This window comes from Carassius carassius, chromosome 12 (assembly GCF_963082965.1).
Source record: "Carassius carassius chromosome 12, fCarCar2.1, whole genome shotgun sequence".
In the NCBI taxonomy this organism is placed as follows: domain Eukaryota; kingdom Metazoa; phylum Chordata; class Actinopteri; order Cypriniformes; family Cyprinidae; genus Carassius; species Carassius carassius.
Window position 1 is genome coordinate 11,290,489 of NC_081766.1, and position 25,355 is coordinate 11,315,843.

The 25,355-nt window shown below is 34.8% G+C and overlaps 2 protein-coding genes across 2 annotated transcripts in view; one reads left to right on the forward strand and one right to left on the reverse strand.

The window, feature by feature from the left end:
• tnn (tenascin N) overlaps positions 1 to 12,004 on the forward strand; it is a 28,942-nt gene extending 16,938 nt beyond the window's left edge. The window contains 11 exon segments of the mRNA XM_059564259.1: positions 4,849 to 5,065; positions 6,664 to 6,863; positions 6,866 to 6,907; positions 7,427 to 7,663; positions 7,970 to 8,100; positions 8,741 to 8,879; positions 9,036 to 9,187; positions 9,374 to 9,470; positions 9,588 to 9,752; positions 9,834 to 9,997; positions 11,258 to 12,004. Of these exon segments, the coding sequence (XP_059420242.1) occupies positions 4,849 to 5,065; positions 6,664 to 6,863; positions 6,866 to 6,907; positions 7,427 to 7,663; positions 7,970 to 8,100; positions 8,741 to 8,879; positions 9,036 to 9,187; positions 9,374 to 9,470; positions 9,588 to 9,752; positions 9,834 to 9,997; positions 11,258 to 11,383 (1,670 nt within the window). The 3' untranslated portion in view covers positions 11,384 to 12,004.
• A 1,056-nt stretch (positions 12,005 to 13,060) lies between these two features.
• On the reverse strand, positions 13,061 to 22,746 carry LOC132154793 (uncharacterized protein KIAA0040). Its single transcript, XM_059563464.1, has 2 exons — positions 22,519 to 22,746; positions 13,061 to 16,431 (listed from the first exon to the last, which is right to left on the reverse strand). Exon 2 carries the CDS (start codon positions 15,924 to 15,926, stop codon positions 15,594 to 15,596), a length of 333 nt encoding a protein of 110 aa, XP_059419447.1. The 5' UTR covers positions 15,927 to 16,431; positions 22,519 to 22,746; the 3' UTR covers positions 13,061 to 15,593.
• Between the last annotated feature and the right edge of the window lie 2,609 nt (positions 22,747 to 25,355).

Genomic DNA, 25,355 nt, shown 5'->3' on the forward strand with positions numbered 1-25,355 from the left:
AAGTGCCCAACGATGTCTAATAAAAAGAAGTCTTTTAAATATGTGATTTGTGTATGTCTGTGGCTTTTGGAAATGTTGCAGAATAATTTTGATGGACTGCCCATATAATATCCCCCCTATTAAAGTGAAAATTATCAATAGCCCTCAAATCATTAAAAAGGCATATGTCATGTTTTAGCCTTAAATTTCTTATAGTCAGGTGAGACTTATTTATAAAAATTTATTTGACATGAACCAAGAGAAAACATTAAGCCTTAAATTTCATAGTCTAAATGCTTGGACTAATATTTATGTCTATTTAACAGCTGTAATATTCCCTGTTTAACATTTATGCGTCACTGCTTTTGGCTCAATAATAAGATCATCCCTTTAGAATTATGGTTTAAGACACAAAATTATGGTTGCAAAGAAAACTTAACATACAAAACCACAGTTATGTGCAGAGGGTGGTTTTAATTTATCAAATATAGTGCAGGGAACTGCTAGATTTTGTATTCAACATCTGCGGCTTTGAATTATTGCTGTAAGCATAAATATAGTTTACTTTGTCAAGCTATTTACCTATGGGAATTGCTTGAGTGGGATAAATTAGAGTTTGCCTAGTCTCATAGTCAGCTAATCAGACGTGTGTAGGGCTGCTTTGTCTGAGGAGACAAGTGTGGTGATGTCTCAGTGAGAAAAGAATCAATAGTACAACAACAAAGCAAAATATTAAATCAAACGTGATTGTAACAGAACTGTATAGGCAAATACATAAGTAAGTATTTGTGTATAAGCTGTCTACTCTTTAAAAAGATGTTGTTTTAATCAAGATCCTTCTGTTCTTAGAACCCCAAGTCTTCCTTAAAGGGATAGTTCAGCCCAAAATGAAAATTCATTCTAAACTTGTATGAACACAAACATATTTTGAAAATGTTATTTATTATTATTTTTTCATTGGGTCCCAGTGTTGTTTTGGACCCCACTGACTTCAGCCTCAGCGAGATTCTCAGCGAGATTCTCAATTTCAAAAGTACTGCCTTTAAATTTAAGGCTAGTAGTACATCCTTTCGGTCTGTTCCTGACAGCAACAGCAGCCATTAGAGGGATTTCCAGTACAGTATTATCCACTCAGCAACTTATGTATTACCTCACCAGTTCATCCACTTCGTCTTACCAATTGGAAATTGTTTTTCAATGCTTCCTCACAGCCATGGCATATTTTGCACATGTGTAACACATCTTCTTGTTATCCGGTGCAATCTAGGGTGACCATATTCTTTAATGTAGAATTTCATTTTATTCAACTGCATTCAAACTGACCTGAAGTGATCAAATGCCCCCCAACCTGGTTTCTTTTAGCATCAATGACTTGAACAGCACTGTTGAGCTTTTCAAGTCCTTGGGAACCATAAAAACACAACTTTAAATTAACTAAAAAGACTGCCTCTATAAAAAGAACAAAATGGCTCAGTAGGGAACGTTTCTACTAAGACATTCATTCTGCTGCAGACATTGATACTTTTGTTCTACCCTAAATGTGTCCCTCATCACCTCCTACAATCAGGTGTAGTTCTGCCACCACAGGGGAGTTTAAGGCATCATTTGTTCTGTGGAAAGAATCATTGGATTGGACATCTTCAAATAACTTAATGTCCTAAAGTGGGTAAGCAAGACCTCACATCTTGATCAGCACTACGTTAAAATTATTTTTTTTAAAGAAGGGCTTTCATAATAATAATAATAATAATAAAAAAAATGGTTTGGTGTTTGTTTTTTTCTTTCTTTATACTTCAGAAAAAAGTCCATACTAAAAGTCCATTTTGAGTTCCAAAACCAGTTTGCATAGTTTACCTACAGTATATAGTTAAACAATTGATCTATTTATTGAAGTTATATTTTGTTTATTCTAATACATAATACATCCACATAAACACATGTTAAATGCACCTGCGAAGAGGTTGTACCTCATGTCTTTTTCACCACAAGCTCTATCCTGAAAATGTATTTATTACAGTTTGCAATTTAATGTAATTTTTTGTAAATAAATGTACACTTATCATGTTCTATAAATATTTAAATATCAATTATTTATTTAAACTATTTAAAAAGTTTAAATATTAAACTATATTTAAATAATTTAATAACAAAATATTTATGTTACAAAATCTAAAGTATTTTATATGCAACTGTTAGTAAATATATATCTTATCAATATTTTAATATTATAGATTTTATTTATTACAAAATATTTAAATGTTGTACTGTAAAACAACCCCTGATAAATATAGTTTGTGTGTGTATATATATGTATTCTCTCTGAATTTATTCTAATTGTATTTTATGTAATTTTTATGGAAAAATATATAGTATATTATAATATATATATATATAACATATAAATATATATTATATAGTTTATTATAAAATTGTTGAAATATTTTTCCTGGAAAAAGGCAAAAGAAATACTGATTTAGAAAATGTACAATATACCAGTGTTGTTGTTGTTTTTAAATCTGAATGTCTTGAATTAGCTTCTTTTCTAGTATTAAAACTTATTTGGTGCTAATTTCAGTGCAGACGACATGATTGCACTCACAATTGATTGTATTATTGGATTTTTTTTTTGTGCAACATTTTTTTCTATTTCTTCACAGTGAATCTAACATGCACATCTCATGAATCAGATCGTGCAATAATTCTGCCCTGATTCTCATGATGGATAAACTGTTTTCCATGATAGAAAAGTGCTTCCAGCTCATATCTCCCCTGCTGTACTTTGGCTTGGAAGCTTGAAATGAGTCCAGAGAAAGTTGGGAGAAATATTTTCTAATCTGACCATACTTTAATGGTCAGAGACAGGAATAGAGATACATTTGGCAGTTTTTCTCGATCTCTCTGGTCCCGCGCTGTTTGACAAAGGACATTTTATTTGTATAAGCAATAACAGAGAAAAGAGCTGCTTGGCACATGTCATGTTATTATAACTTGGTTGTTTGTGTGCTGAGATATTGACTAGGTAATTGCAGAATCATTAAGTTTTGAGTGTCTCATAAATGCATTTATTATTGGCGTTGTCTGCTTTCCAGTTTGAACTGTTGCTTTGTATTCTGGTACATGTTTCAAACTCAGACGAGTCAGAAATGATAAGCAATCAGAGAGCATAAAGTGAGAGCTGTGTATTCAAGCAATCTTGGAAGGCATCGTGAATCAGTTTCCATGATGCCAATAGCATGGTGACATTCAGCTAACCTTGCTGCAGTCACACAACAGTGGCCTAAATGATGATTGCTTTTCCTTTACTATTGACTTCCTCTATTGCATTGCATGGGCACTTTCTTAGTTCCAGTGGAACTGCTCACAAATGCATATTGCATTAAAAGACAAAAAGATAAATTCTCTGAAATCTCTGATGTCTTTGTATCATATGCAATTGTGAGTAAATAATAAATTTCTCTTATAAATAGTTAAATATTCTGGATTGTGTAAATGTTGTAAAGGTCCCGTTTTTCGCACTTTTTTGAAGCTTTGATTGTGTTTACAGTGTGCAATATAACATGTGTTCATGTTTCGCGTGTAAAAAAACACAGTATTTTTCACACAATTCACCTATCTGTATACCGCTGTTTTCACTGTCATAAAAACGGGCTGATGACTTTGTTCTATAAAGTCCCTCCTTCAGAAATACGTGATGAGTTCTGATTGTGCCAGCAGTTCCTGTGTTGTGAATCGACACCAGCTTAGTGCACGTTACCCTCCTGGAAACGCGATTGGACTAGTTTTGACAAGCAAGTGGGCAGGATTTGTTTTGAAAACCTGGCAATCCTGACCTGAACGCATGTGCTGGAGATGCACTTCTAATCACAGAACGCCTTTACTGACGAGATGCGCATGAAAATCGCATTCGATTTTTTGCACAGCCCTAACATCTAGTTAACAAAGCTAAACAGCGTTGACCTTTTGTGTAAAAGTTACAGAAACTGTTAAACGCACCAACTTAAATAATAAAATATACTTACCGGTTGTGGTCCATAAACGACGCCTTCTCCAGACAAAGAGGGAACTGCTCCATCTTTCAACAATAATCTTTGTGTGAATCCGGCATTAAACTGATTGAGATTGAGGAAGCTGTCCTCAGCAAAATGTGCTGCACATAGTTTTACATGTGGATTATAATTTTCGGTAACCGAGTTAAACATAAATTGTAACCATTAATCTCCAAGTACAGCGTCCCTGGGAAGGCCAAACAAAGGTGATTGGACTCTGAGATGAAAATAACAGCGTTTCGACGACATGGCAACAAACACAAATGCAGCTCTTCCTCTTCTCCATCGGAGCGCAACAAGACCACGCCCCCCTGTTTGTGTATTCATGTGGGCGGAGGTTAGTCAAAAAAACTGTTTGTTTTAGTGTTTTAGTGACGTCATTACTGCAGAAACTAGAGGGCTGTAGTCCAAACGGGTCGTTCCTTGTAGGCGAATTCTGTTAAATAAAATATCTCCCTTGGCATTGAACTTTGAGCTTTAGAATTTTACAGATATTATTTATACTCTAACAACAACATTACACACTAACTAAAGTTTAAAACATGCGATCACGAAGAACGGGACCTTTAAAATATTTTCTAATACAATAATATTTATACAACAAAAAGATACTAATATAAATCTAAGATATTTGAAATCTCAGAAATCTTTTTATCATATACTGTACATTTGTAAATAAATAATACATTTATTTATTGTTTATGGATTTTATAAAAAAAATATCTCATTTAAGTTGTTTTAAAAAAGGGCAAAAACATTGATTTAGAACATTTAGATTTTTATTTCTGCCAGTGTTGCATGTTTTTTTTTTTTATCTGAATGTAATCTGTGACGTGGGATGGTGTTCATGCTGAGATCGATGGTTACATAGTGATATACAGCTCTGCAGAGGGCACCGGTCGAGAAATTAAAGTGGGCCCAGATGCTACTTCTTACCAACTGACCTCTCTGAAACCAGGAGTCCTGTACACAGTTTTCCTCTGGGCCTATAAGGTCTCTCGTTCCAGTCAGAAGAGCATGACCGAAGCCGTGACTGGTATGCTGTTCAACTTCTGGGTGAGGTTGTGGGGCTTTATCCTCACAGTTTTTATTTCCTCATCTCAAGTGTTCCCTCAAGGGATCTTGCCACTATGTTTTGATCTCTTGAGCTTCTCAGAGAATGGAAGACTGGCATTCTCATGTGTTCATTGTTTCCATGTGCATCTAAGCAGTCATTTCCGTGCTTGATTCTATTTCTTTTGACAGAGATTTTGTCTACATTTTTGCATTTGCCAGACGCATTGTACGTGTTTTGTGTTATCTGAGAATCAGACCAAGACCTTGGTGTTGCAAGCACATGCAACCTACCAGTTGTCAGCAGTGTATTATGGAGCCATAATGTTCTAGTATTTTCCATTCTCCATAAGATTAACAAAAGTAGAATTTCTTCAGCTCTTTTAAACCGCCAAACCTGTAATAAGAAGACTCCTGCATAGCAATTCAAGTTTAAGAGGTATTTCTCCAGTGGGTGCTGCTGTAGACGGTATAGCAGATGGTCTAAGTGCATTACCAACAGACAGTCAGAGTCAGGAAACGCAACCCAAACAGAAGCACTTGGATATATAACAGATGTACCCATGCGCATCCTCTTTTGGGTTACCATAACCATTTATCACTGTCCACATTATAGCGTCTAAATAGCATTAGAAGAATTCTGTGTACGATATTGTGAGCAGGACTGGGTATTTCTGTTTGCATTGTATTACTGATGCAGCCTTTAACAAACTGCATGAATGGCTGGAATATCTACCTAGGAATATTTAAAGCTTTGTTTACTGGAATCAGGGAGCCAAAAGTTTAGATAAGCCTTTAAATTTTGTAGAAAATCCAATCATGTTGTTTACAGTAGCTGGTGCCTAAACTTACAAATGACAGTGTTTCATAATGTTTGGCGCTTCAGACATGTTAATCTGTAATGTAGTATTGCAGATTTTATGTTAATATTTTATAAGAAGGTATTAGAATCTCTGTTGAATGCGCAATCATTCCCCCATCACTTATTTTTCCTTTAATATCTGTGCAGATGTTAATTTACACTGTCTGAGCATGATGGTCTTTTTTTTTTTTTACCCTATTTTACTGTGTTTTGTGTTAGCATTTTGTTACTGCTTCATTTAATGTGTAAATCTTCAATTTAAATGGAAATTGTCAATCGAATAAACTTCAAATAAATGTCATCCCAGGTAACATTTAGGTAATAAATTCCAAGAAGGATTCATAAAATATATTTTTTAAAGAATACTCTTATGCAGCATGTTGTGCTGTTTTGTCCCCTTGGTGAAGTGATGAATTGCAACATTATAACAGAACCTGCTGGCTGCATTAATCAAGCTGAACTCTAATTTGAGAAAATTGCACTTTTCGTAAGCACAGAGCATTTCCAAATTTAAATGAATTAAAGTCATTAATTTTCGCTCAACTTTTTAAAGAAGCAAACAACATCAGATAAGATAAAAATTTATTGATCCTATATTAGGTCAAACTGTGATGGAAATTAATAGGACATAATATCTGTATTATGGATTTATAGCTAATTGTATCAGTGTGAAAAGGATAAACTGTCTACCTTCATGGTTGAGTGATGCATTCCTTTACATAGACATGCATATTCTCCTACTAACCTCATGACCAAAGAGGTGACCGAGGACTCGGCGCTGGTGACGTGGGCCAAGGTGCAGGCTGACATTGATGGCTACATGCTGAGCTACAGCTCTATAGATGGCTCCGGTCATTAGGTTCGAGTAGGAGCTAACAGCACCTCCTACAAGTTCACTGCTCTGAAGCCTGGAGTTTTCTATGTGTGTCTCGTGCTAGCAAAAAGAGCTCAACAGAAGCAGAAAGAGGTTTTTGAATTGTGTCTTCCGAGGCAGCTAATGAAAACTAACACAGAGTTCTCTGTTTTGAACAGTTTATCTGTCTGCAGAAATAAGACTTTATGGCATGAATCCTTAAGTCCAATTGTGCATGGCTTTAATGCAGAAATGTGCATTAAAAGTGAAGCGTGTCATTTTTTTTAAAGTTAAAATACTTTCTAATATACCATGGTTGTCTACCATTGATTTATTCATTGTGTACAGATTACGTAATCTGTAAAACTTTGCATCGCTTCCATCTCAGGTTTTTTGCTTTGTGAAATATAGAGCTGTTTTAATCAAGATGCCTTCAAAAGAGCTACTAAAGGTAAACATAACAATGTCCATTGCATATTTAGATTAGTTTATAAAGAAATGACATGCTTAACCTTTAATTGAATGTGTCAACTGCTCATTTAGAAATACATTCTCCTACTAACCTCTTGTGACTAACCAAGTGAGAGACATAAGTGGTTATTGTTGTGTTGATGGTTCTGGGCATATGAGAAGAAATCAACATCGCCCTCTACAGGTTCACTAACTTAAGTCCTATAGTTATAAGCAGTTTAAAATATGCCTCCAGAACAGGTCTGGGCAACTTCGGTCCTGGAGGACCACTGTCCTGCAGAGTGCAGTTCCAATCCTACAAGTTCACTGCTCTGAAGCCTGGAGTTCTCTACACAGTCTACATCTGGGCTGTGAAAGGCTCTCGCTCAAGCAGGACAGCCACAACTGAGGCTGAAACAGGTTATCTGATTCAAGCAGGCATCATGGCTCTGTGCCGTGCTTTCTTCTACTGCCTAAATATGTCAGATGAAGCATGACGAAGGTCTTAGCTAAGGTCTTGTCTCAGCAATAGTGATAACTGAATTAACTCTGCACAGAAAGTTCAAATTATACACTTTTAACAGCTAACACTCAAAGACATTTCTCATCTGTTAAGAGCTCATTAAGATTAAGTTGTAATCTCCTGATCATTTCCAGACACAGTTCAGCCACATATTGAATGATGTCAACCTTATTCAACTGAACTTTTTTTTTTTTGATCCGCAGAGATTGATGCACCAAAGAATCTCAAAGCCACTGATGTCCAGACTCAAACCTCCACTTTAACATGGAAAGCTCCTCAGGCTAATATTGATGGCTACATCCTGACCTACAGGCCTGAAGATGGCAGCATGCAGGTTTGCTCTACATGCTAACAGATTTTGAAACCTCTTCAATTCAATTCTGTATCCGCTTACAACAATTTATAAGGTATTAGGCAATAGCTAGCATGAACTAATAATTAATGATACTTTTATGGCATTTATTAATGTTGGTTAATTTGTATTGTTTGTTTACTAATACATTTCAACATTTCAGTTTTGTATACAGTAAATTAACATTAATGTATTATGGACTGATATAAACTAAATTGTATATATTTTCAGCAGCCATTACTCCAGTCCTCAGTCAAGTGATCCTTCAGAAATCATTCTAATATGCTGATCTGGTGCTCAAGAAACGTTCCTTATTCTTATAAAGAAATCATGATACATTTTTCAGGATTCTTTGATAAAAGGAAAGTTTGAAAGAATAGCGTTTTTGTTTTGTAACATTATAAATGTCTTTAGTCTCAATTTAATGTATCCTTGCTGAATAATTTTTTTTAAATTATTTTTCATTGTTAGATATAATATCCAATATACTAAGAACTTTATTGTAAATAATTTATTGTTTAATTCATAAATGTCTTATGTTTGTTAATGTCTGACTGACGTTTGTTAAATGTCTAAACTGAGTTGTTGTTTGTTTCACTGACTTTCTGCTTTATTTTTTTAGACTGTGGAAAAAACTTTGACTGCGCAGGAGAACAGATTTGCTCTCTCTGACCTCACAATGGGGAAAAAGTACATTGTCACCCTTATTGCCTACAAGGGCACGAAGAAGAGTAGGGTAGTGGAGACACGCTTTAGCACAGGTAATTTATGCAGTACCATATTGCTTCATTCACATCTTTATGAGACTACTCGTGTATCAACAGATAACCAAAGTTTATTTTCACCAAATATTAAATATATAAAAGTTAATTGAAATAAGAAACCTCATACATTTATTGTATTGCTGTTATTTCTAGTGCGTCTGGCCTACCCGTTCCCAATGGACTGCACTCAGATTATGAGAAATGGAAACATGGAGAGCGGCGTCTACACAATCTACGTCAACAGCAACCGTAGCAGAACCATGCAGGTGTATTGTGACATGACAACTGATGGCGGCGGCTGGATTGTGAGTATGCCGTTATGATGATTATTATTTTTGTTATTGTGGAATATATAATACTGTGATGAATTCATGAAATGCAAGGTTTTAATTTGTTAAATATTCTTCCGGTTTTGATATTATTAATTCATGTTGTAGCCACAGTATACATTACACTTGTATCCAACAACTTATCCTATGTATCAATCACAGGTGTTTCAGAGACGAAACTCCGGCAAATTAGATTTCATGAGGCGCTGGAGAGAGTATATGAAAGGCTTTGGAGAACTGACAGATGAATTTTGGCTCGGTATATCTAATAAAGTTTTCACATTATACTCTTATTGAAACCTTTCACTTACTCATGTCTTTGCTTCATATTGAACTAGATATTGATTTGAACTCCTCTGATGCTTTTTTTGGCCAGGTCTGGAGAAGATCCATGAACTGACTAATACTCCTACACAATATGAAGTGCGTTTTGATCTGGGCTTGGGATCAGAGCGGACATATGCTGTCTACGATAACTTCAGAGTAGCACCATCCAAACAGAAGTTTAATCTTACCATCGGTAACTACAAAGGAAATGCTGGTGAGTGGAATTATGTCATCTGATTATGCTAACAAAGTTATTTGAAGCAAAGTCATGTTATTAATAACACATTGTGCACAGGTGATGCCATGACCTACCACCAGGGAGCGTCTTTCTCAACGGAGGATTCAGACAATGACATCGCGCTTAGTAACTGTGCTTGGACTCACCAAGGGGCCTGGTGGTACCAGAACTGCCACCTGGCCAATCTGAACGGCAGATTTGGGGACAACAGACACAGTATGGTGAGTTATGAGGATTTTGTTGTTAATCAGAGTGAAATAGGGTCTGTTTTAGTCTGGTTATTTCTACAGATTGCCAAAGGAAATACAGTAATGAGATGTAATGACCAGCAGGGGGAGCTCTCAAATTACAACACTGAAGGGACGATTTGAAGCGAGACCTCTTACAAGAAATAGCCCAGTAATTCAAAAGCAGTGTTCTGGATCTATCAAAGTTCTTAAGTTCACAGATAAGACGATTCTTTCAAGTTGGTTGGAGATTTATATTCCTATTACAGCCTTTATTTCTGTGAGGCTAACAGGATTGTTTTTCATGGAAGAGGGAAAACAACATTGTAGGCAACAAAGTATAGAAAACATTTTTTTTTCTTCTTATTCTAAACATCAGACTAAGCTTAGGTTTTAGGGGCTACCAACTTTTAAAATAAATTAAATAAAAATAAATTTTTGTCCCTGGTTTATAACTTTGCATAAATGACCCAAACATACACTACTGTGCAGTAAGATGTGAACTGGTGCTTTTATACTGTACTATAAATTCTTTAATTCCATAAGGATGCAATAAATTAATTGCTTGTTTTATTCTTGTTATTATTTTTCTTCATTATTATTTTAATTTCTTTAATGTAAAGCACTTTGAATTACCATTGTGTACGAAATGTGCTATATAAATAAACTTGCCTTGCCTAAATGATATTAAATACATTTGTAATGCAGTGAAATATTTCTATTTCAAATAAATGTTGTTCTTTTCTAATTTGTAAGTATACAAAATGTGTCCTCAAAATTGTTCAATGTTTTTTTTCCTTAATTTTCCTGAAATTTTCCTTAAGCACCAAAACATCATATCAGAATGATTTCTGAAAGATCATGTGACACAATAAATGCCGAAACAGGAATTTTTACATTTTAAAATATATGAAAATGAGAACAGTTATTTTAATATGAAATAATATTTCAAAATATTATTGTTTTACTATTATTTCTGACCAAATAAATGCAGCCTTGGTGAGCACAAAAGACTTCTTTCAAAAAAGTTTTTTTTTTTTTTTTTTTAAGAAGAACTTTTGAACTTTTTGTAGCATTTCTGAAAAACTGAAACATAGGCAAAAATGACCACTCAATATTAGATGAAATCTCTTTTATCAACGATGCTGCCCAATGATATAATGAAAAATGATGATGAAAAATATAATGATAAAAAAAATGAGTAGCTGAATGTAAGTAAAATAAACTTAATACTTTCCTGATTGTGTCTTTCAGGGAGTAAACTGGGAGCCATGGAAAGGCCAACTCCAGTCTCTCGACTTTGCAGAAATTAAGATCCGGCCAGTGGGAGCAGCGGGCAGACAGAAAAGGTCATTGAAAAGGAGAGTAGCTGTGTATTAACAATCACTTGACAAAAAATGTTATAATAAAATCTTAAATGTTCAAGAATTTGATCAGACCAAGTTGGAATAGTTCTTCATACGACGAAAGCCACTCTATTCTGAAGATTATACGCTGTGTAACTGTCTTTTGTAACATTATACAAAAGTCAGATTTCGAATAGAATATGCTATACTTCTTTTGATTTACTATGCACATTGTATATGAAAGAAATCCAAAAGCAAACCAACATTTGTAGCATGACTGACATCACAGTGCCATTCGGAACTCAAAGTGTGTATTTCATAAATATTATAATCTTCATAGAACCTGTTTTTTTTAAATATATATTTTATTACAGTGTTTTGCACCAAAGTACTTTGTTACTGTATGATCATTTTCTAAAGTTTTGAATTAATATTTAGGATTTTACCCCATCATAATAGCTGACAATTATGATTTAATTCAAATGTTATGTATAAAAAGATGTTTCATAACAGATATTAAGCTATAATGTCTTCCATCTGGATGTGTAATGTAGATGTATTATAATAATTTCTGACTCAGACACCAAATCAAGTGTCACATACTCACAGAAGTAAAGTCTGTTCAAATAAAAAAGCGTTTGAAATATTTTACTCACACATTGGATTTGATCAGCTCTACGGCAAAAAATGATGGGAAATTAGGAAAATTACACTGCATATTGAAGCATTTTAATGTTATTGTCACTGCAGTGGGCCGGTCACTCTTCACATCACCTGGAAATGTACATTTAGATCATACTGGAAAAATAACTGTTCTTATAGAGGAAGTGACATCAGAAGGAGGCATATCAGCAGCCTCAGCAGGAGCAGGACTGTATTGACTCATCTTTAGGTCTCCAGACATCTGCCAAACTGGCACATCTTCTGGGCAAATAGTAGGCTAAAGAAATGTTATGTTTATTTATTTATTTTCTTGCTAAAAGCATGTTTTGTTCAGAAGCCCCATGGATTGTGGTACCAAAAGGGCCGTGTTCAGCCTGCAGCACAGCTGCCTTATTTTTCTCTCATCAGTCTATGGCTGAATCACTGTTTTGGATGGGGTTTGTTATATTTCCTCTCCCCGCCTTCTCCTTCTGCATTAGCGTGAGCTGGAGCATGAGACAAAACAAGGTCTGTTTGGGTGGAGGGATCTGGACTGTGGGTGTGTATAACCAGGGGAGAATTTCCCTTTCAGCCCTCTGCTCTGTCTCCTGACCCATGTGATGGAAAACTGCAGCAACAGCAGTCCGTGGGTGTAAAATGTTCATTAAGTGCTTTTTTCCATATAAATATACAGACAATCTATCACACCTTAGTTGTACCATATTGTAGGTCTATAGCAGGGCATCCAAACTTGGTCCTGGAGGGCCGGTGTCCTGAAGAATTTATCTCCAACCCCAATTAAACACACCTGAACCAGCTTATCAAGCTCTTGCTATACTAGAAACTTTACTCCTGTCTTCAGTGTCACACAATCTTTTGGAAATCATTCCAATATTCCAATGAATCATACTTTTGGCCAGTAGTGTTTTTTATGTTAATGATTTTGTATGCTGATTAAACTTAAATTGTGTTAACTTATTTTATAAAAGTTATTTTTGAGCATTTGAACTTTGACAGGTCTAAAAAAAAAAAAAAATACAGCCCGAAAAATATAATGTATTTTTATTTAATTTAAAAAAGAAAAGGAAAAAAAAGACAAGGCTGAAGATTTTTTTGCATGCATCAACCTGCATTGTAACATATTGAGTAAAATAAAATGCAGTTTCGGCATATTCATTCAAATTGACACTCATTTTCATACAGAACTGGACTGATCAAAGCTTTGCTGTCATGTATGTTGAAGGAGAGCGCAGGAAACAGAACTTGACAGCTTCTTTGTTCAAACAAATGAAAAATCCAGCTGTACCAGAAACCAAAATCAATGAAGGACAAGTATGATCCAACCTCACTGATTACATAATTACATAATAATTCAGTGGTTGCTTTACCCGAAATGCATGGTAGTCAAACACAGCAGTTAAGTAAAAAAAGAAGCATGATGACTGTTAATGCATGAATTTCTAACACACATAATCAGAATTTGCTGAAGTACTACATAAACATCTAATTATGGCACTGCAAACATCCCTGCATCTGAAAAGTGCAAGAAGATTTACGTTTGTTTATCAGCAATCTCAGTTTCACACAACTCTGATGATAATGGTGTATCTATCAGTCTGCGTTTTGAACTCGGCATAATCAGTTTTTCACTGCATTGTGAACGAAGATTATGAGACCAGTGTCATGGAGCTGTTGTTGACTCGTCTCTAAATATCCATCCATATGCATCACAGATCCAACATGCAACCCCTCCCCCCATTTAAATAATGGTTTTCTCAGGCGAATCATCACAAAAAGAAAGGCATGTTATATTTATAGAGAAATTGTTTTGTAAGGAAACCTATTTCTGAAGCCATTTAAAGCAGCTCATTTTAAATGCTTCTCATCCTTCAAGTGAAGGACAAGTGATTGTGACCCGCTGAGTGTGTCACTAGAAGATTTTGACCTCTTTGTATTACAGCATCTTTGGAAAATTATTTTCTTCAAGATTTGGTTTAAGTGTAACTTTTAGAAGCATTTGAATTTTAGGTAAAATGTGTAGAAATCTGACATATTTCTGACATCTGATTTCTGAAATCTGTGTTGAACAAGCGATATCACACAAGCGCTGTTGTTCCGAATATTACAGGGAATCACAATGGCACTGATATTCTGAACCAACAACATGGTTGCGAGTGTGATATTTATTTTATACAGTAGTTTAATAAACAAGAAATTCATATTGAGTAACTTAGATTTTATATGGAATATTGCCGGTTTCCATTGCTGTATTTTCACTCTGGCAACTAACAAATTCCAAATGTAATCAAAACAGAATCAACTGTTGGGTCACTTAGCAGTGGTATGTTTCATTCCAGAATAAATTTTGGATAAATTGGTTACGTAAATGATTCAATGACTCACTCATATTGATGGTAACACTCCTGAATGAATCTTTGTAGTTGAACAAATCAGCTGAATTAACAAATCAAAGATTCACTCATAAAGACAGTTGTTGTCACTGAAAAATCCCCACCACTAATACTGTCTAGACCGCACAGATAAAGATAAGCAGAGTACTGCTAACAGTACTGCGAAAAGTTCCTCTGCTGTTCCTAGGCCACATTTACACTACATAGTTCAAGTGACACAATTCTGATCTGATATGAATCGGATACGTTTATTTGAGTCTGCTAAGTAAATGGACAGATCAGATCAATTAAATGGTGGATGAAGGCTCAAGCCAGTGGAGTCATGCTGAGGTTTTATGTCAAGCAAAAGCTTGCTTTATCATTTAATCTGCCTCCATTGCAAATCACGCCATAGTTTTTGTAGGTCAGTGTGTCTATGTTTAGTTGTTGCTCTAAGTGTATAATGTAAATGCAGTTCTGTCATGACAACTCTCAAGAGGGATTTGGCATGGTAATGTACATAACCATTTTAATGTATTTGGTCTTGGGAGAATGGATCTGCTACACTGCTGCTGCTGCAGCAGAGCAAGTACCTAGACTTGCTACTGCCAATACATCCACAACATGCTGCCGTGATCCTATAAGAAAAATTGCTGCTGCAAATATAACATACATGAAATAACCCCATTGCATACATTAATCACCTCGTAGCAGATCTCTGCCATTTGATGATGTCACAATGTCAGATTGAGTTAGACCTATTGGATTGGATCATCAGAGTTTCATGCCAAATCTCTGTATATATCAGATATGGGTCATCAAAAAAAAAAAAAAAAAAAAAAAAAAAAAAAGATTTGATTTAATCAACAATTAGACATTGGGTATCAAGATCGCAGTGTAAATGCAAACTTAGTGGCCATTTGGACAGAATGCTCTTTGGCATTTAAAACATTTAAAGATATGAATTTCTTTTCCCCTAACGTTTGTTATTGTAAAGCGTTTCAGGACCACACACACATCATAAAGCATCTTCTTGCATACACATTCACTCCTAAACTTTGCTTGTATACAAAAATTCTTTTGAAATTCTCTTTTGAATTTTTTTACATTCAGGTACATTTTAGTAAACACTTCTGTAACACTTTTGTACCTTTACATGTACCATTAAGATAAATAAATATACAATTGTTTATGTTCATCAATCATTCCCTTTTACACCATAGTCAGTGCAAGTCTTTCATTACTAATGGGATCTGTTTTGACGGATATCCACAAGTCTTCATCATTCTGGCTGCCATTTTTCTTTTTCTTCTTTTCGGTTTTCAGATCTGTGACTGAGGTTTCACCTTTACGACAACAACACGGGGATCTGTCGGCATTACGACAGCAGCAACAATGACAGCAAATCAGCAGAGAAGTGAAGATGATAACTAGTGGTAGAGTCAGAAGCACCACCAGGCACACAGTGTTGTAGACGCTCTCGTCGTGCTTGGCTGAAACGAGGTTCCATATATCGTTGAAAAACTGCAGGATTTCCTCCTTCATGGTTCAGCGTGAGTTCTTCAAATCCCTTTGGGGTTCCTATAGAGATCAAATCCAATGTGATCTGAGATGTAAAGCCACCGTAGATCTGATTAAACCAGTAATTAGCATGGGATTTCTATCTGGAGATCAAGAAATTGTCCATTTGAACTAATTCCAACACCGTTTAAGGGTTTCAACTCAGTTTAGGCCTGTTAAATGTTCTTGTGTCATAACAAGTCCCATCCTGAGAAATATCACACAAGTCAATTGAAATAGATAACAGATAGACAATTTGAAGATCCTTGATGCACACAGTTATTGCTTTAATCCCAAACTACACCGCTCATCTCATAAAACCCCTTGCCTTTGGGGTCTAAGAACAAAGCGTTGCTGTGAGGATTGCAGAGATCGTGGGCTGTGTTTATACTGGGTGGATTCCTCTCAGCATCGGTCCCTCTGGAGACTCAGACTCTATTTTAGTCTCTTCTGCCTTGACTCTCACAGATGTGATGGAATGAGGGCATTTCTGGGGGGGAGAGAGAGAAATAAAGAAATATCAAAAAAGAGAGAGAGAAAGCAAAAGAGAGAGCAGAAGTTAAGTCAGCTGTGGATCCTCTAGTGACTCCATGCCTCTCATGTATTCTGAATCCCATCAATGTTGCAAGCCAGATTATTTTTAATGTCAAATATCATCTATGTAAATAGACATCAACAAAAAATTGTTATATGAGGTCCATATTGTAGATGGTAAAATCAGACTTCGGATACTGTTAGAAATCTGTAATTTCTACAGTTATTTACTGTATATCCCCCAGTACAATACTGCAAATTCCATTTACAGTAAGTAACTGTAATACCCTTTGCATCATGGGTATTTTCTGTGACTTCAAACTCCACATACAGTGACTTACTGTATTTTTTGCTGTATACTACTGTATTTGCCATAACGACATCTGTGGTGCCATTCCATTGAGGTTTTTTTATTTTCCTCACTTCTTACATTTGGATTGACAGGATTTATCCTGTCTACGACTCCGCAACAGCTTGGGATGGACTATAGCCTTCTGTATGTGTTACATCGCTTGTAATGAATGGCAAATAGGTTTGACCTTTGTGTCAGAAACAGCGCGTGTGCTTGGAGTTCATCTGTACATCAGAACTATACCAGGGCAGCACTTTACTGTCCGCATCGATTGTAGATAGTATCGCAGATAATAGTGGGTTCTATGTCTTTTGTTGTGCTGTGCCCGGGGATGAACCCGCGAGAGTGGAAGAGTTCCAGAGAACATCTGCGCTGTGTATCGATGCACTTTATGAGAGAATAAGACCAGCAAGCAAGGTAAAAACATAAGTATATAATTTATGTCTGTGTGTGTGTGTGTTTTGTCAGATTTTTGGACACCAGTTAACAAATTACCAGTTAACACTGAGGTAAATTTACCAAAGGAAACTGCACTGTCCTTTCAAATGACTTTGTCATAAAGCATATTGAATTAACATACCGATTTAATTATTTTTTGAAACAACTCTTAGCTTATATTAACATTAAGTTAACTAATGTGAAATTTTGTTCTGGTGTTAGCCAGGTTTTCTAGGCACGTAGCCTAGAAAATAAAACCATATGTTAGCAAGTTTAAACTAGTTTTATGGCTATATGCCTTAGTTTTAGAATTAGTTTTAGTTTTTAATGGAATTTAAGTTTAACTTAAATATTTTTATTTATTAATTTTTTTTATATATATTTTTGTTTTAAAGGCAACTGCAGTGAATCATGGAGAAAGACATGAGCATGCCAACCACTCTATAGACTAATTAATGTAAGAGATCAAATATGGTTTTGAAAGGTTTGTGTATTCTATATGGGGTTTGCATTTAAAAAGTGTGGCATTTCTACTTCTTGTTTTTCAGACAACACATTTCTGTCACTAACAAAGTGAATGGCGAGCAAAGGTGGTGGCCACGTTTTGGAGCGGCACCTAGGTTTTGCAGATGGTTATGTATTTCTTTTCCCATTATGTTTCTGTTGCCTAAAGATTCATTGTGAGGATAAATCCAGAGAATAATACAACAAAATACACTGCAAAATGTCCTAAGACAGGAGAAATGGTGAACATAAACTGTTCTAGAATTGAAAGACTGTTTTATTAAGTGTTATATATTTAATTTTTTAAAGAATTTGAAATTTTGCAATTACTTTGTCAGTTTTAATTGATTGAAGTGAAGTGGACATTCAGTCAAGTATGGTGACACACACACACACACACACACACACACACACACACACACACACACAGAGCAGTGGGCAGCCATTTATGCTGCAGCACCCAGGGAGCAGTTGGGAGTTCAGTGTCTTGCTCAAGGGCACCTCAGTCGTGGTATTGCAGCCCAAGATTCGAACCCACAACCCTAGGATTAGGATTCAAACTCTCTAACCACTAGGCCATGACTTCCCCAGTAGTACATACAGTATGTGGGATGAAAGTAAAATTAATTCTATATAAAAAAAATTAAATCAAATGAAATCTATATTAAAGTTAATTAATTACAGTAGTATACTGATAAATTGGACTTTATAGTAATTAACTGTAAATGGTAAAAGTTTGCTACTGTAAATCAAATACAGTTTGCTACTGTTAATATTAATTACTGTAACTTGTTGCCAGTAAGTTACTGTAAAAACCCTTTGAAATGTCTAACAGTGAGTTAATTCTTTCAGTGACGCTGTTATGTTCACTTGTTTTGTTGTGTTGTTTCAACATAATACAGTTAAATGGACAAAAACATTACCACAACCATGAGAGATAACACATTATTTCAAAGGATTGGGAAACAATGAATATACTCTGACGTAAATCCATATACCACAATTATGGTGACAAAAAGATATGCTCTGCAAAACCACTATGACATAAAACTGACTGTTAGAATAAATCCCACAGCAACATATTGTAATCAATGTAATAATGAAGCAAATTTGTACTGTAAGATTAAATTAATATTAATTATTACATGTGAACTTAGTTTAAGTTGTTTCTCGTCCCAAGATTTGGACTCTACACATTGCTACACATTCTTGGATTTTATGTTCCCATGAAAAAATACTGCATATTTTACACAAAATGTGTATGAACTTCTAAGCCAAATGATTTTTCAAAAACAAAACTTTTTGAAACACTTGGCAAATGTCCCCAGTCATGTTTTCTTAACTTCACTTTTAAATAATAAAGGATTATAAAAGATTAATATATTCATAAGTTAGCAATTTTAAGTATTTTACTCTTTGACATAAAGATTCAATTTATTTTGATACATATTTTCCCCACATCCTGTTACATTAGTGACACTTGCCCTTTAAAAGCTTAACCATATGCCCTAAATTTTGTGAATTCTTAGAAGTGACATCATTTCTTTGGAACTTCAAGAACAAAGTATGTCACAAATTTTTTCATTAGTCAAACCTTTTTCTCTTTTTAGATTTATTTCAGAAGGCTTACTGTATAGCATAAAAATTTAAAGTCCACCAGGATATATTAATGCATTTTAAACATCTATTGAAATTCTTTCTAAATGTTATTCATCTGCAATCATGTTGTTTTTCATAGCCAGCAATGGGCTTCTTTTGCTTTAAACATCATGTAACAGGGTGAAAAAATGAACATGTGAAATATTTGGTCAGGATTATGTTCTACTAGGCTGAGTTTGACCAGTATTTTTCTGATGGACAGACGTTTTCTCCCCCAGGCTATATCTATCTATCTATCTATCTATCTATCTATCTATCTATCTATCTATCTATCTATCTATCTATCTATCTATCTATCTATCTATCTATCTATCTATCTATCTATCTATCTATATATATATATATATATATATATATATATATATATATATATATACACAGTACAGACCAAAAGTTTGGACACACCTTCTCATTCAAAGAGTTTTCTTTATTTTCATGACTATGGAAACTGTAGAGTCACACTGAAGGCATCAAGGGCTATTTGACCAAGAAGGAGAGTGATGGGGTGCTGCGCCAGATGACCTGGCCTCCACAGTCACCGGACCTGAACTCAATCGAGATGGTTTAGGGGTGAGCTGGACCGCAGACAGAAGGCAAAAGAGCCAACAAGTGCTAAGCATCTCTCGGGGAACTCCTTCAAGACTGTTGGAAGACCATTTCAGGTGACTACCTCTTGAAGCTCATCAAGAGAATGCCAAGAGTGTGCAAAGCAGTAATCAAAGCAAAAGGTGGCTACTTTGAAGAACCTAGAATATGACATATTTTCAGTTGTGTCACAATTTTTTGTTATGTATATAATTCCACATGTGTTAATTCATAGTTTTGATGCCTTCAGTGTGAATCTACAATTTTCATAGTCATGAAAATAAAAAAAATTCTTTGAATGAGAAGGTGTGTCCAAATTTTTGGTCTGTACTACTACTAATATATATATATATATATATATATATATATATATATATATATATATATATATATATTTATATATATATATATATATATATATATATATATATATATATATATAGTTGTTGTTGATGCATTTCTTCCCTCTAAACAATCCAACTCAGCTCTAAATCCACTAAACTGTAGGAATGACCCTGGTATGGATTCATTACATTTTCACCTTTTCACCCTGAATTGATTTGTTTATATTGTGTTTATTTACTACACACATCCATATAATGAACATTTTCAGATTCAAATTCAACAAATTTCCTTAAAGTATCAATATATAGAAATTATTTGCAAGGCAAGACACCTCTGTTGAATAGAGGTAAAAATATTAACTTCTAGATATCAATATACTTCCTCGGCAGGTTAATCACAATACATTTAGATATTCTGTATTACAGGTTTTTCCAAAATGTTATATTTAAATATTCCAGTGAGTAATTATATAATTACACATATACAGAAATATGAACACTGGATAAATGCAGGTTCAAAGTTCTTTTTTCATTTTGTTGAGATATATAATGTTTCTATAAAGGTGCTTTTGGATATCTCTTTTTATTACTTTATAAATCAGAAAGTACTGTCAACAACCAGAAGATAAAATTGCCATGTTTTTAGGAATAAAATTTTATATAAATCAGGCAAATTATATATGAGCAAATGCCTCTGTAAAAACCTTCAAAATATGGATAGGAATAAAACTGGAAAGTTTGGTGTCTGCAAGTGCTAAAGTGGAGATTTCTGCCAAGAGAGAGAGAGAGGAATAAAAACTAATTTTGAGAAAACTGCATGGTACTGTATGATGTATGACTGAAATCTACAGACACAAACAAATAAAGTGTGATCAAACAAACACTTGAATGTGTATTTTGGATTTTTTTTTTTGCTTGCTCTAGTCTGATAATCATTAATGAAAAAAAAAAACCCTGTTTCCCAAAACTTTGTTGCAAAATTTTCTGAGGCCTCTCAGCATCTTGTTTTGGCTGTGCACGGTTCATGTGGGCAATGTGTTTGCTCTGCTTCCTGCAGACAGTTTCACAACAGGAAATGGCTATGTGAGAAAAGGCAACTCTCTTCTCAAAAACAGACAACTGGAAGACAGTCAACGTAGCTGAGCACTAAAAGGCATCATCATATCATGTTTCCCATTTTGAAGTTTCAGCTGTAGACTTGCGTAAGACTTCGAAAGCATTCAACTCTACATTCTCACTCTTATCCTTCACCTCCTCAGCATGACCCTTCTAAAGAAGAACAATCACTTTAAATAATTCTCAGATTGGCTGAGGAATGTCAAACAGGAAGACTTCCTCAGCTTTACACAAAGCCAGGATGGAGCTCCGAATTTCACTGACAACATTAGTTACATGCAAAGACATGCCGTTGTGAACATCATGCCAAATTCCTCTGAATTTTGTGAAGAGATTATTATTATTATTATTTAAACTAGGTAGGAAAGGTATTTTTTTTCAGAGGCTCACAAGCAAATTTAGCACATTTAGAAAAGACAAATACAGGGACATGATTAACCTCACACAAGAGAGGACCCTGTCTAAATACAGCACAGGCCCTCAGGGTCCAAAAAGTGTCTGAGAGAAAGTGGATGAACAGTAAGCGCTTTGCTCACATTTGCTTAGTTTTTATCATTTGGAAGCTCTATATTAAAAGCTAAAGAGTCTGTCTTAAAATTAAGCACTTGCTTGCTTCTAGACCTGTTATGGAAATATTAGAAAATCAGACTTAACTTAAAAAGTCTGTATAAGTCTCCACCTGCCCTTCATTTACACACAATCCAATCCCAGGCCTCAATACAAAACAAACAGTTTTACCACACCTTTGCCAGGAATAATCTGGAGAAAGGTCAACAGTTATTTAAGGAATATCAACCAGACAGCAGATAAGCAAGTCATATCGCAAAATGCACATATGCTATATATCAAAATTAGAAAAACATATTTCCCAGCATGTCCACAAGCTTCTCTATTACACAAAATGTCAATCACGAAGGGAGCTCAAAAGTTAAAGGGGCATATGGCCTGAATTGAGTTAGCTTTTCTCAGTTATGCCACATATGACAAACAGATGTGTTTCAGGCCAGCAATCCATCATTTCTAGCCCAGAAGCATTAAATCTTACCAGATTTGATGAGGGGTCAGTCCAGAGATCTCTGTGGGCATCACATAACCCTTGTTTCAGCAACACAATCTGCTGCTCTGAATGGATGGCACATACATAAATCCTCAGCTGTACCTGGAGCCTGTGTGTGAGAGGAGGAGTTGAGTCACTGTTTCTCAGTCTTCCTGGGCCGTACCGTATAAGAAAGAGCCCTCTGTCTGCTCGCAGCTCTTTTGCATGACACACTGCATTCTTGTGGTTACTTTATAAACTCAACTTCTCTGTGATGTCACAGAATGAAGGGAGGGGAAAATGTGTCATTGTGTTTAAATAGTGCTCACTTATTTACTGCTAAACAGTTTTTAGCATGTAATCAAATCAGTCTCAAAGTTCACTGAAGAAACAGAGTGAGGGCAGTCTTAAATGCTTTCTTGTATTTTAAGAAACTGGTATGCATTTAGATTGAAGTGCAATCAAATTGAAATCAGTCGTTCACAATGAATGAGGACAAAAATAAGAGAGCATTCTTGTTGTATATTTGATTTATGACTTTCAACACTTGTAATGGTTCGATAAGTAGTCACTTAAGCTCACCAAGGCTGTATTTATTTAGTCAAAAACATATTTATAATGTGAAGTATTTTATTATAACAATATTTGACACAACATATTAAATTGTGTCTACTATTATTATTACAATAACTGTCTCACAAAGCTGAATTTAAGCAGCCATTAATCCAGTCTTCAGTATTACATGATCCTTCAAAAATCATTATAATACTGCAATTTGGAAACATTTATTATTGTTATCATTGTTGAAAACATTGTGCTGTTTGATATTGTTGTTTAAACCACGATACATTTTTTTCAGGATTTTTTTGGCAAATAGAAAGTCCAAAAGTACAGCATTTATTTCAAATAGAATTAAATATATATATATATATATATATATATATATATATAGTTTTTTTACTCTACAATTTGAGACTAATTATGATAAAATATTTTATTCTTCCAAAATAAAAATAAATAAATAAAATAATAATAATAAAAAAGACCATTACCTAGACATTATAAATGTAGGTTTACAAATAAGTCTTACATATACAATATTAAAAAATCATCATTAAAAATATCTTGCTTCTTAATATAGTTGGCAAAAAAGAAATGGCATTTTATATTACAAATATTTTTGCCTAAGATTTGTTTTGTTTCTCCTTTGTAAGTCGCTTTGGATAAAAACATCCGCTAAATGCATATATATATATATATATATGTATAATACAGAGAAATCGTTTGTAAAATTATAAATAGCTTTACTGTCAGCTTTGATCAATTTAATGCATCCTTACTGGAAAAGTATGAAAAAAAGAAAAAGAAAGAAAAGAAAGAAAAAAATCTTACTGACCCATATATTATTGTGTATATTACTGTTTAACTATTACTGTTTACTGTGTAAAAATATATATATAAATTAGGGGCGTGATGTGCGCTAAAATCAAATCTGCCTTCCCTGGCTGGCACTGAGCCAGAGACTGACATATTTTTTTTACTGCGCTGCACATTATAACCAATCTCACATGATTCTGTTGAGCTTATGGATGCAGTGGCCAATAAGAGGCGTTAAGATGAGTCATCGCTGAAACACCGGAGTTTTGTTCACTGTGCACGTTGCTGACTGAATTCTGCTCTCTGGCGAATTAATTCTCTCATTAGAAACAACAAAGTGCAGATGTACTTACGATGTAAGTAAGATATGCATTTCTCAGTGTAAGCAGCTTCAGTGATTTTAATTGTAATTGTCCATACAGTAGAAATCAAGGATAAACATTTGGTAACAAAATGGTTTGGTAACGTTTTACAGAATATCATCTTTGTGTTCCACAGAAGAAAGTCATACAGGTTTGGAAGGACATGGGGGTGAGGAAATGACCGAATTTAATAGCAGTACATTTTCTTAATCCTAGCTCAACACCAATGCTTGTCGAGTGCATTACAGTTTTTCTCGATTGGTTTGGCTCATTTCTTGAAACCGAGATGACATTCTCAAAACCATAAGGTCATTTGGCCAAACAGTCTTACAGTTCTGCTCAACATTATAGCTCACTAGCAAAATCAAATATCTTTCCCCAAACTCTTCTTCCATGCTTCAAAAGCAGATTCCTTTCCCATATAAAAGGTCAGTACAGTCAAAATAGCACAGATCCTTCTCAATTGCCTTGGCACATGTGCATTCATTTAGTGCTTTTGTCAAAATAACCTGGATGGTTAAGCACAACACCATGGATCCCCTGCAAAAGCTCATATCTCTCCCAAAACAGTTTATCCATGTGTCAAAACTAAATATCCTTCTCATATAAATAGTCAATGCCCCAAAATGCATTATACCTTTGGCATTGTTTAAGCACTGCAAGTCAAAATGCTTAGACGTTTTGTCACTGAGGCACAGGTCTAGCAACAGAATACCACTATGAATAAAACTAAAAGATTTTACAGTAAAATCAGCCTCCAATAAACCACTCATACTCAAGGAAACTGTAAACATTTTTATTCGTACAAATAAATGTTAACATTAGAGAACATACTGTGAAAAGAAAACATATACAGGATTCTGTAAATGTGAACAGTTATAAACACAAACAAAAAAAACTCTAGCCTACCATACTGTAAATAAAGTTTCAGAACTATAGTACAGTAATATTTTCAGTGGTCGCCATTGTCACCCTCTCTTTCCTGGCCACCATCCTCATCCTCCTGGCCATCGACGCGCTGCTCTCTTTTAGGCCATAAATTCTCATCCACATCGCAACGGATATTTTCTCTTGCGATGCAGCGAGGGAAGAAACGGCGTGAATGTC

Excerpts from the sequence above, each read along its gene's own strand:
- LOC132154793 (XM_059563464.1), bottom strand. The coding sequence starts at position 15,926 with ATGAAGGAGGAAATCCTGCAGTTTTTCAACGATATATGGAACCTCGTT.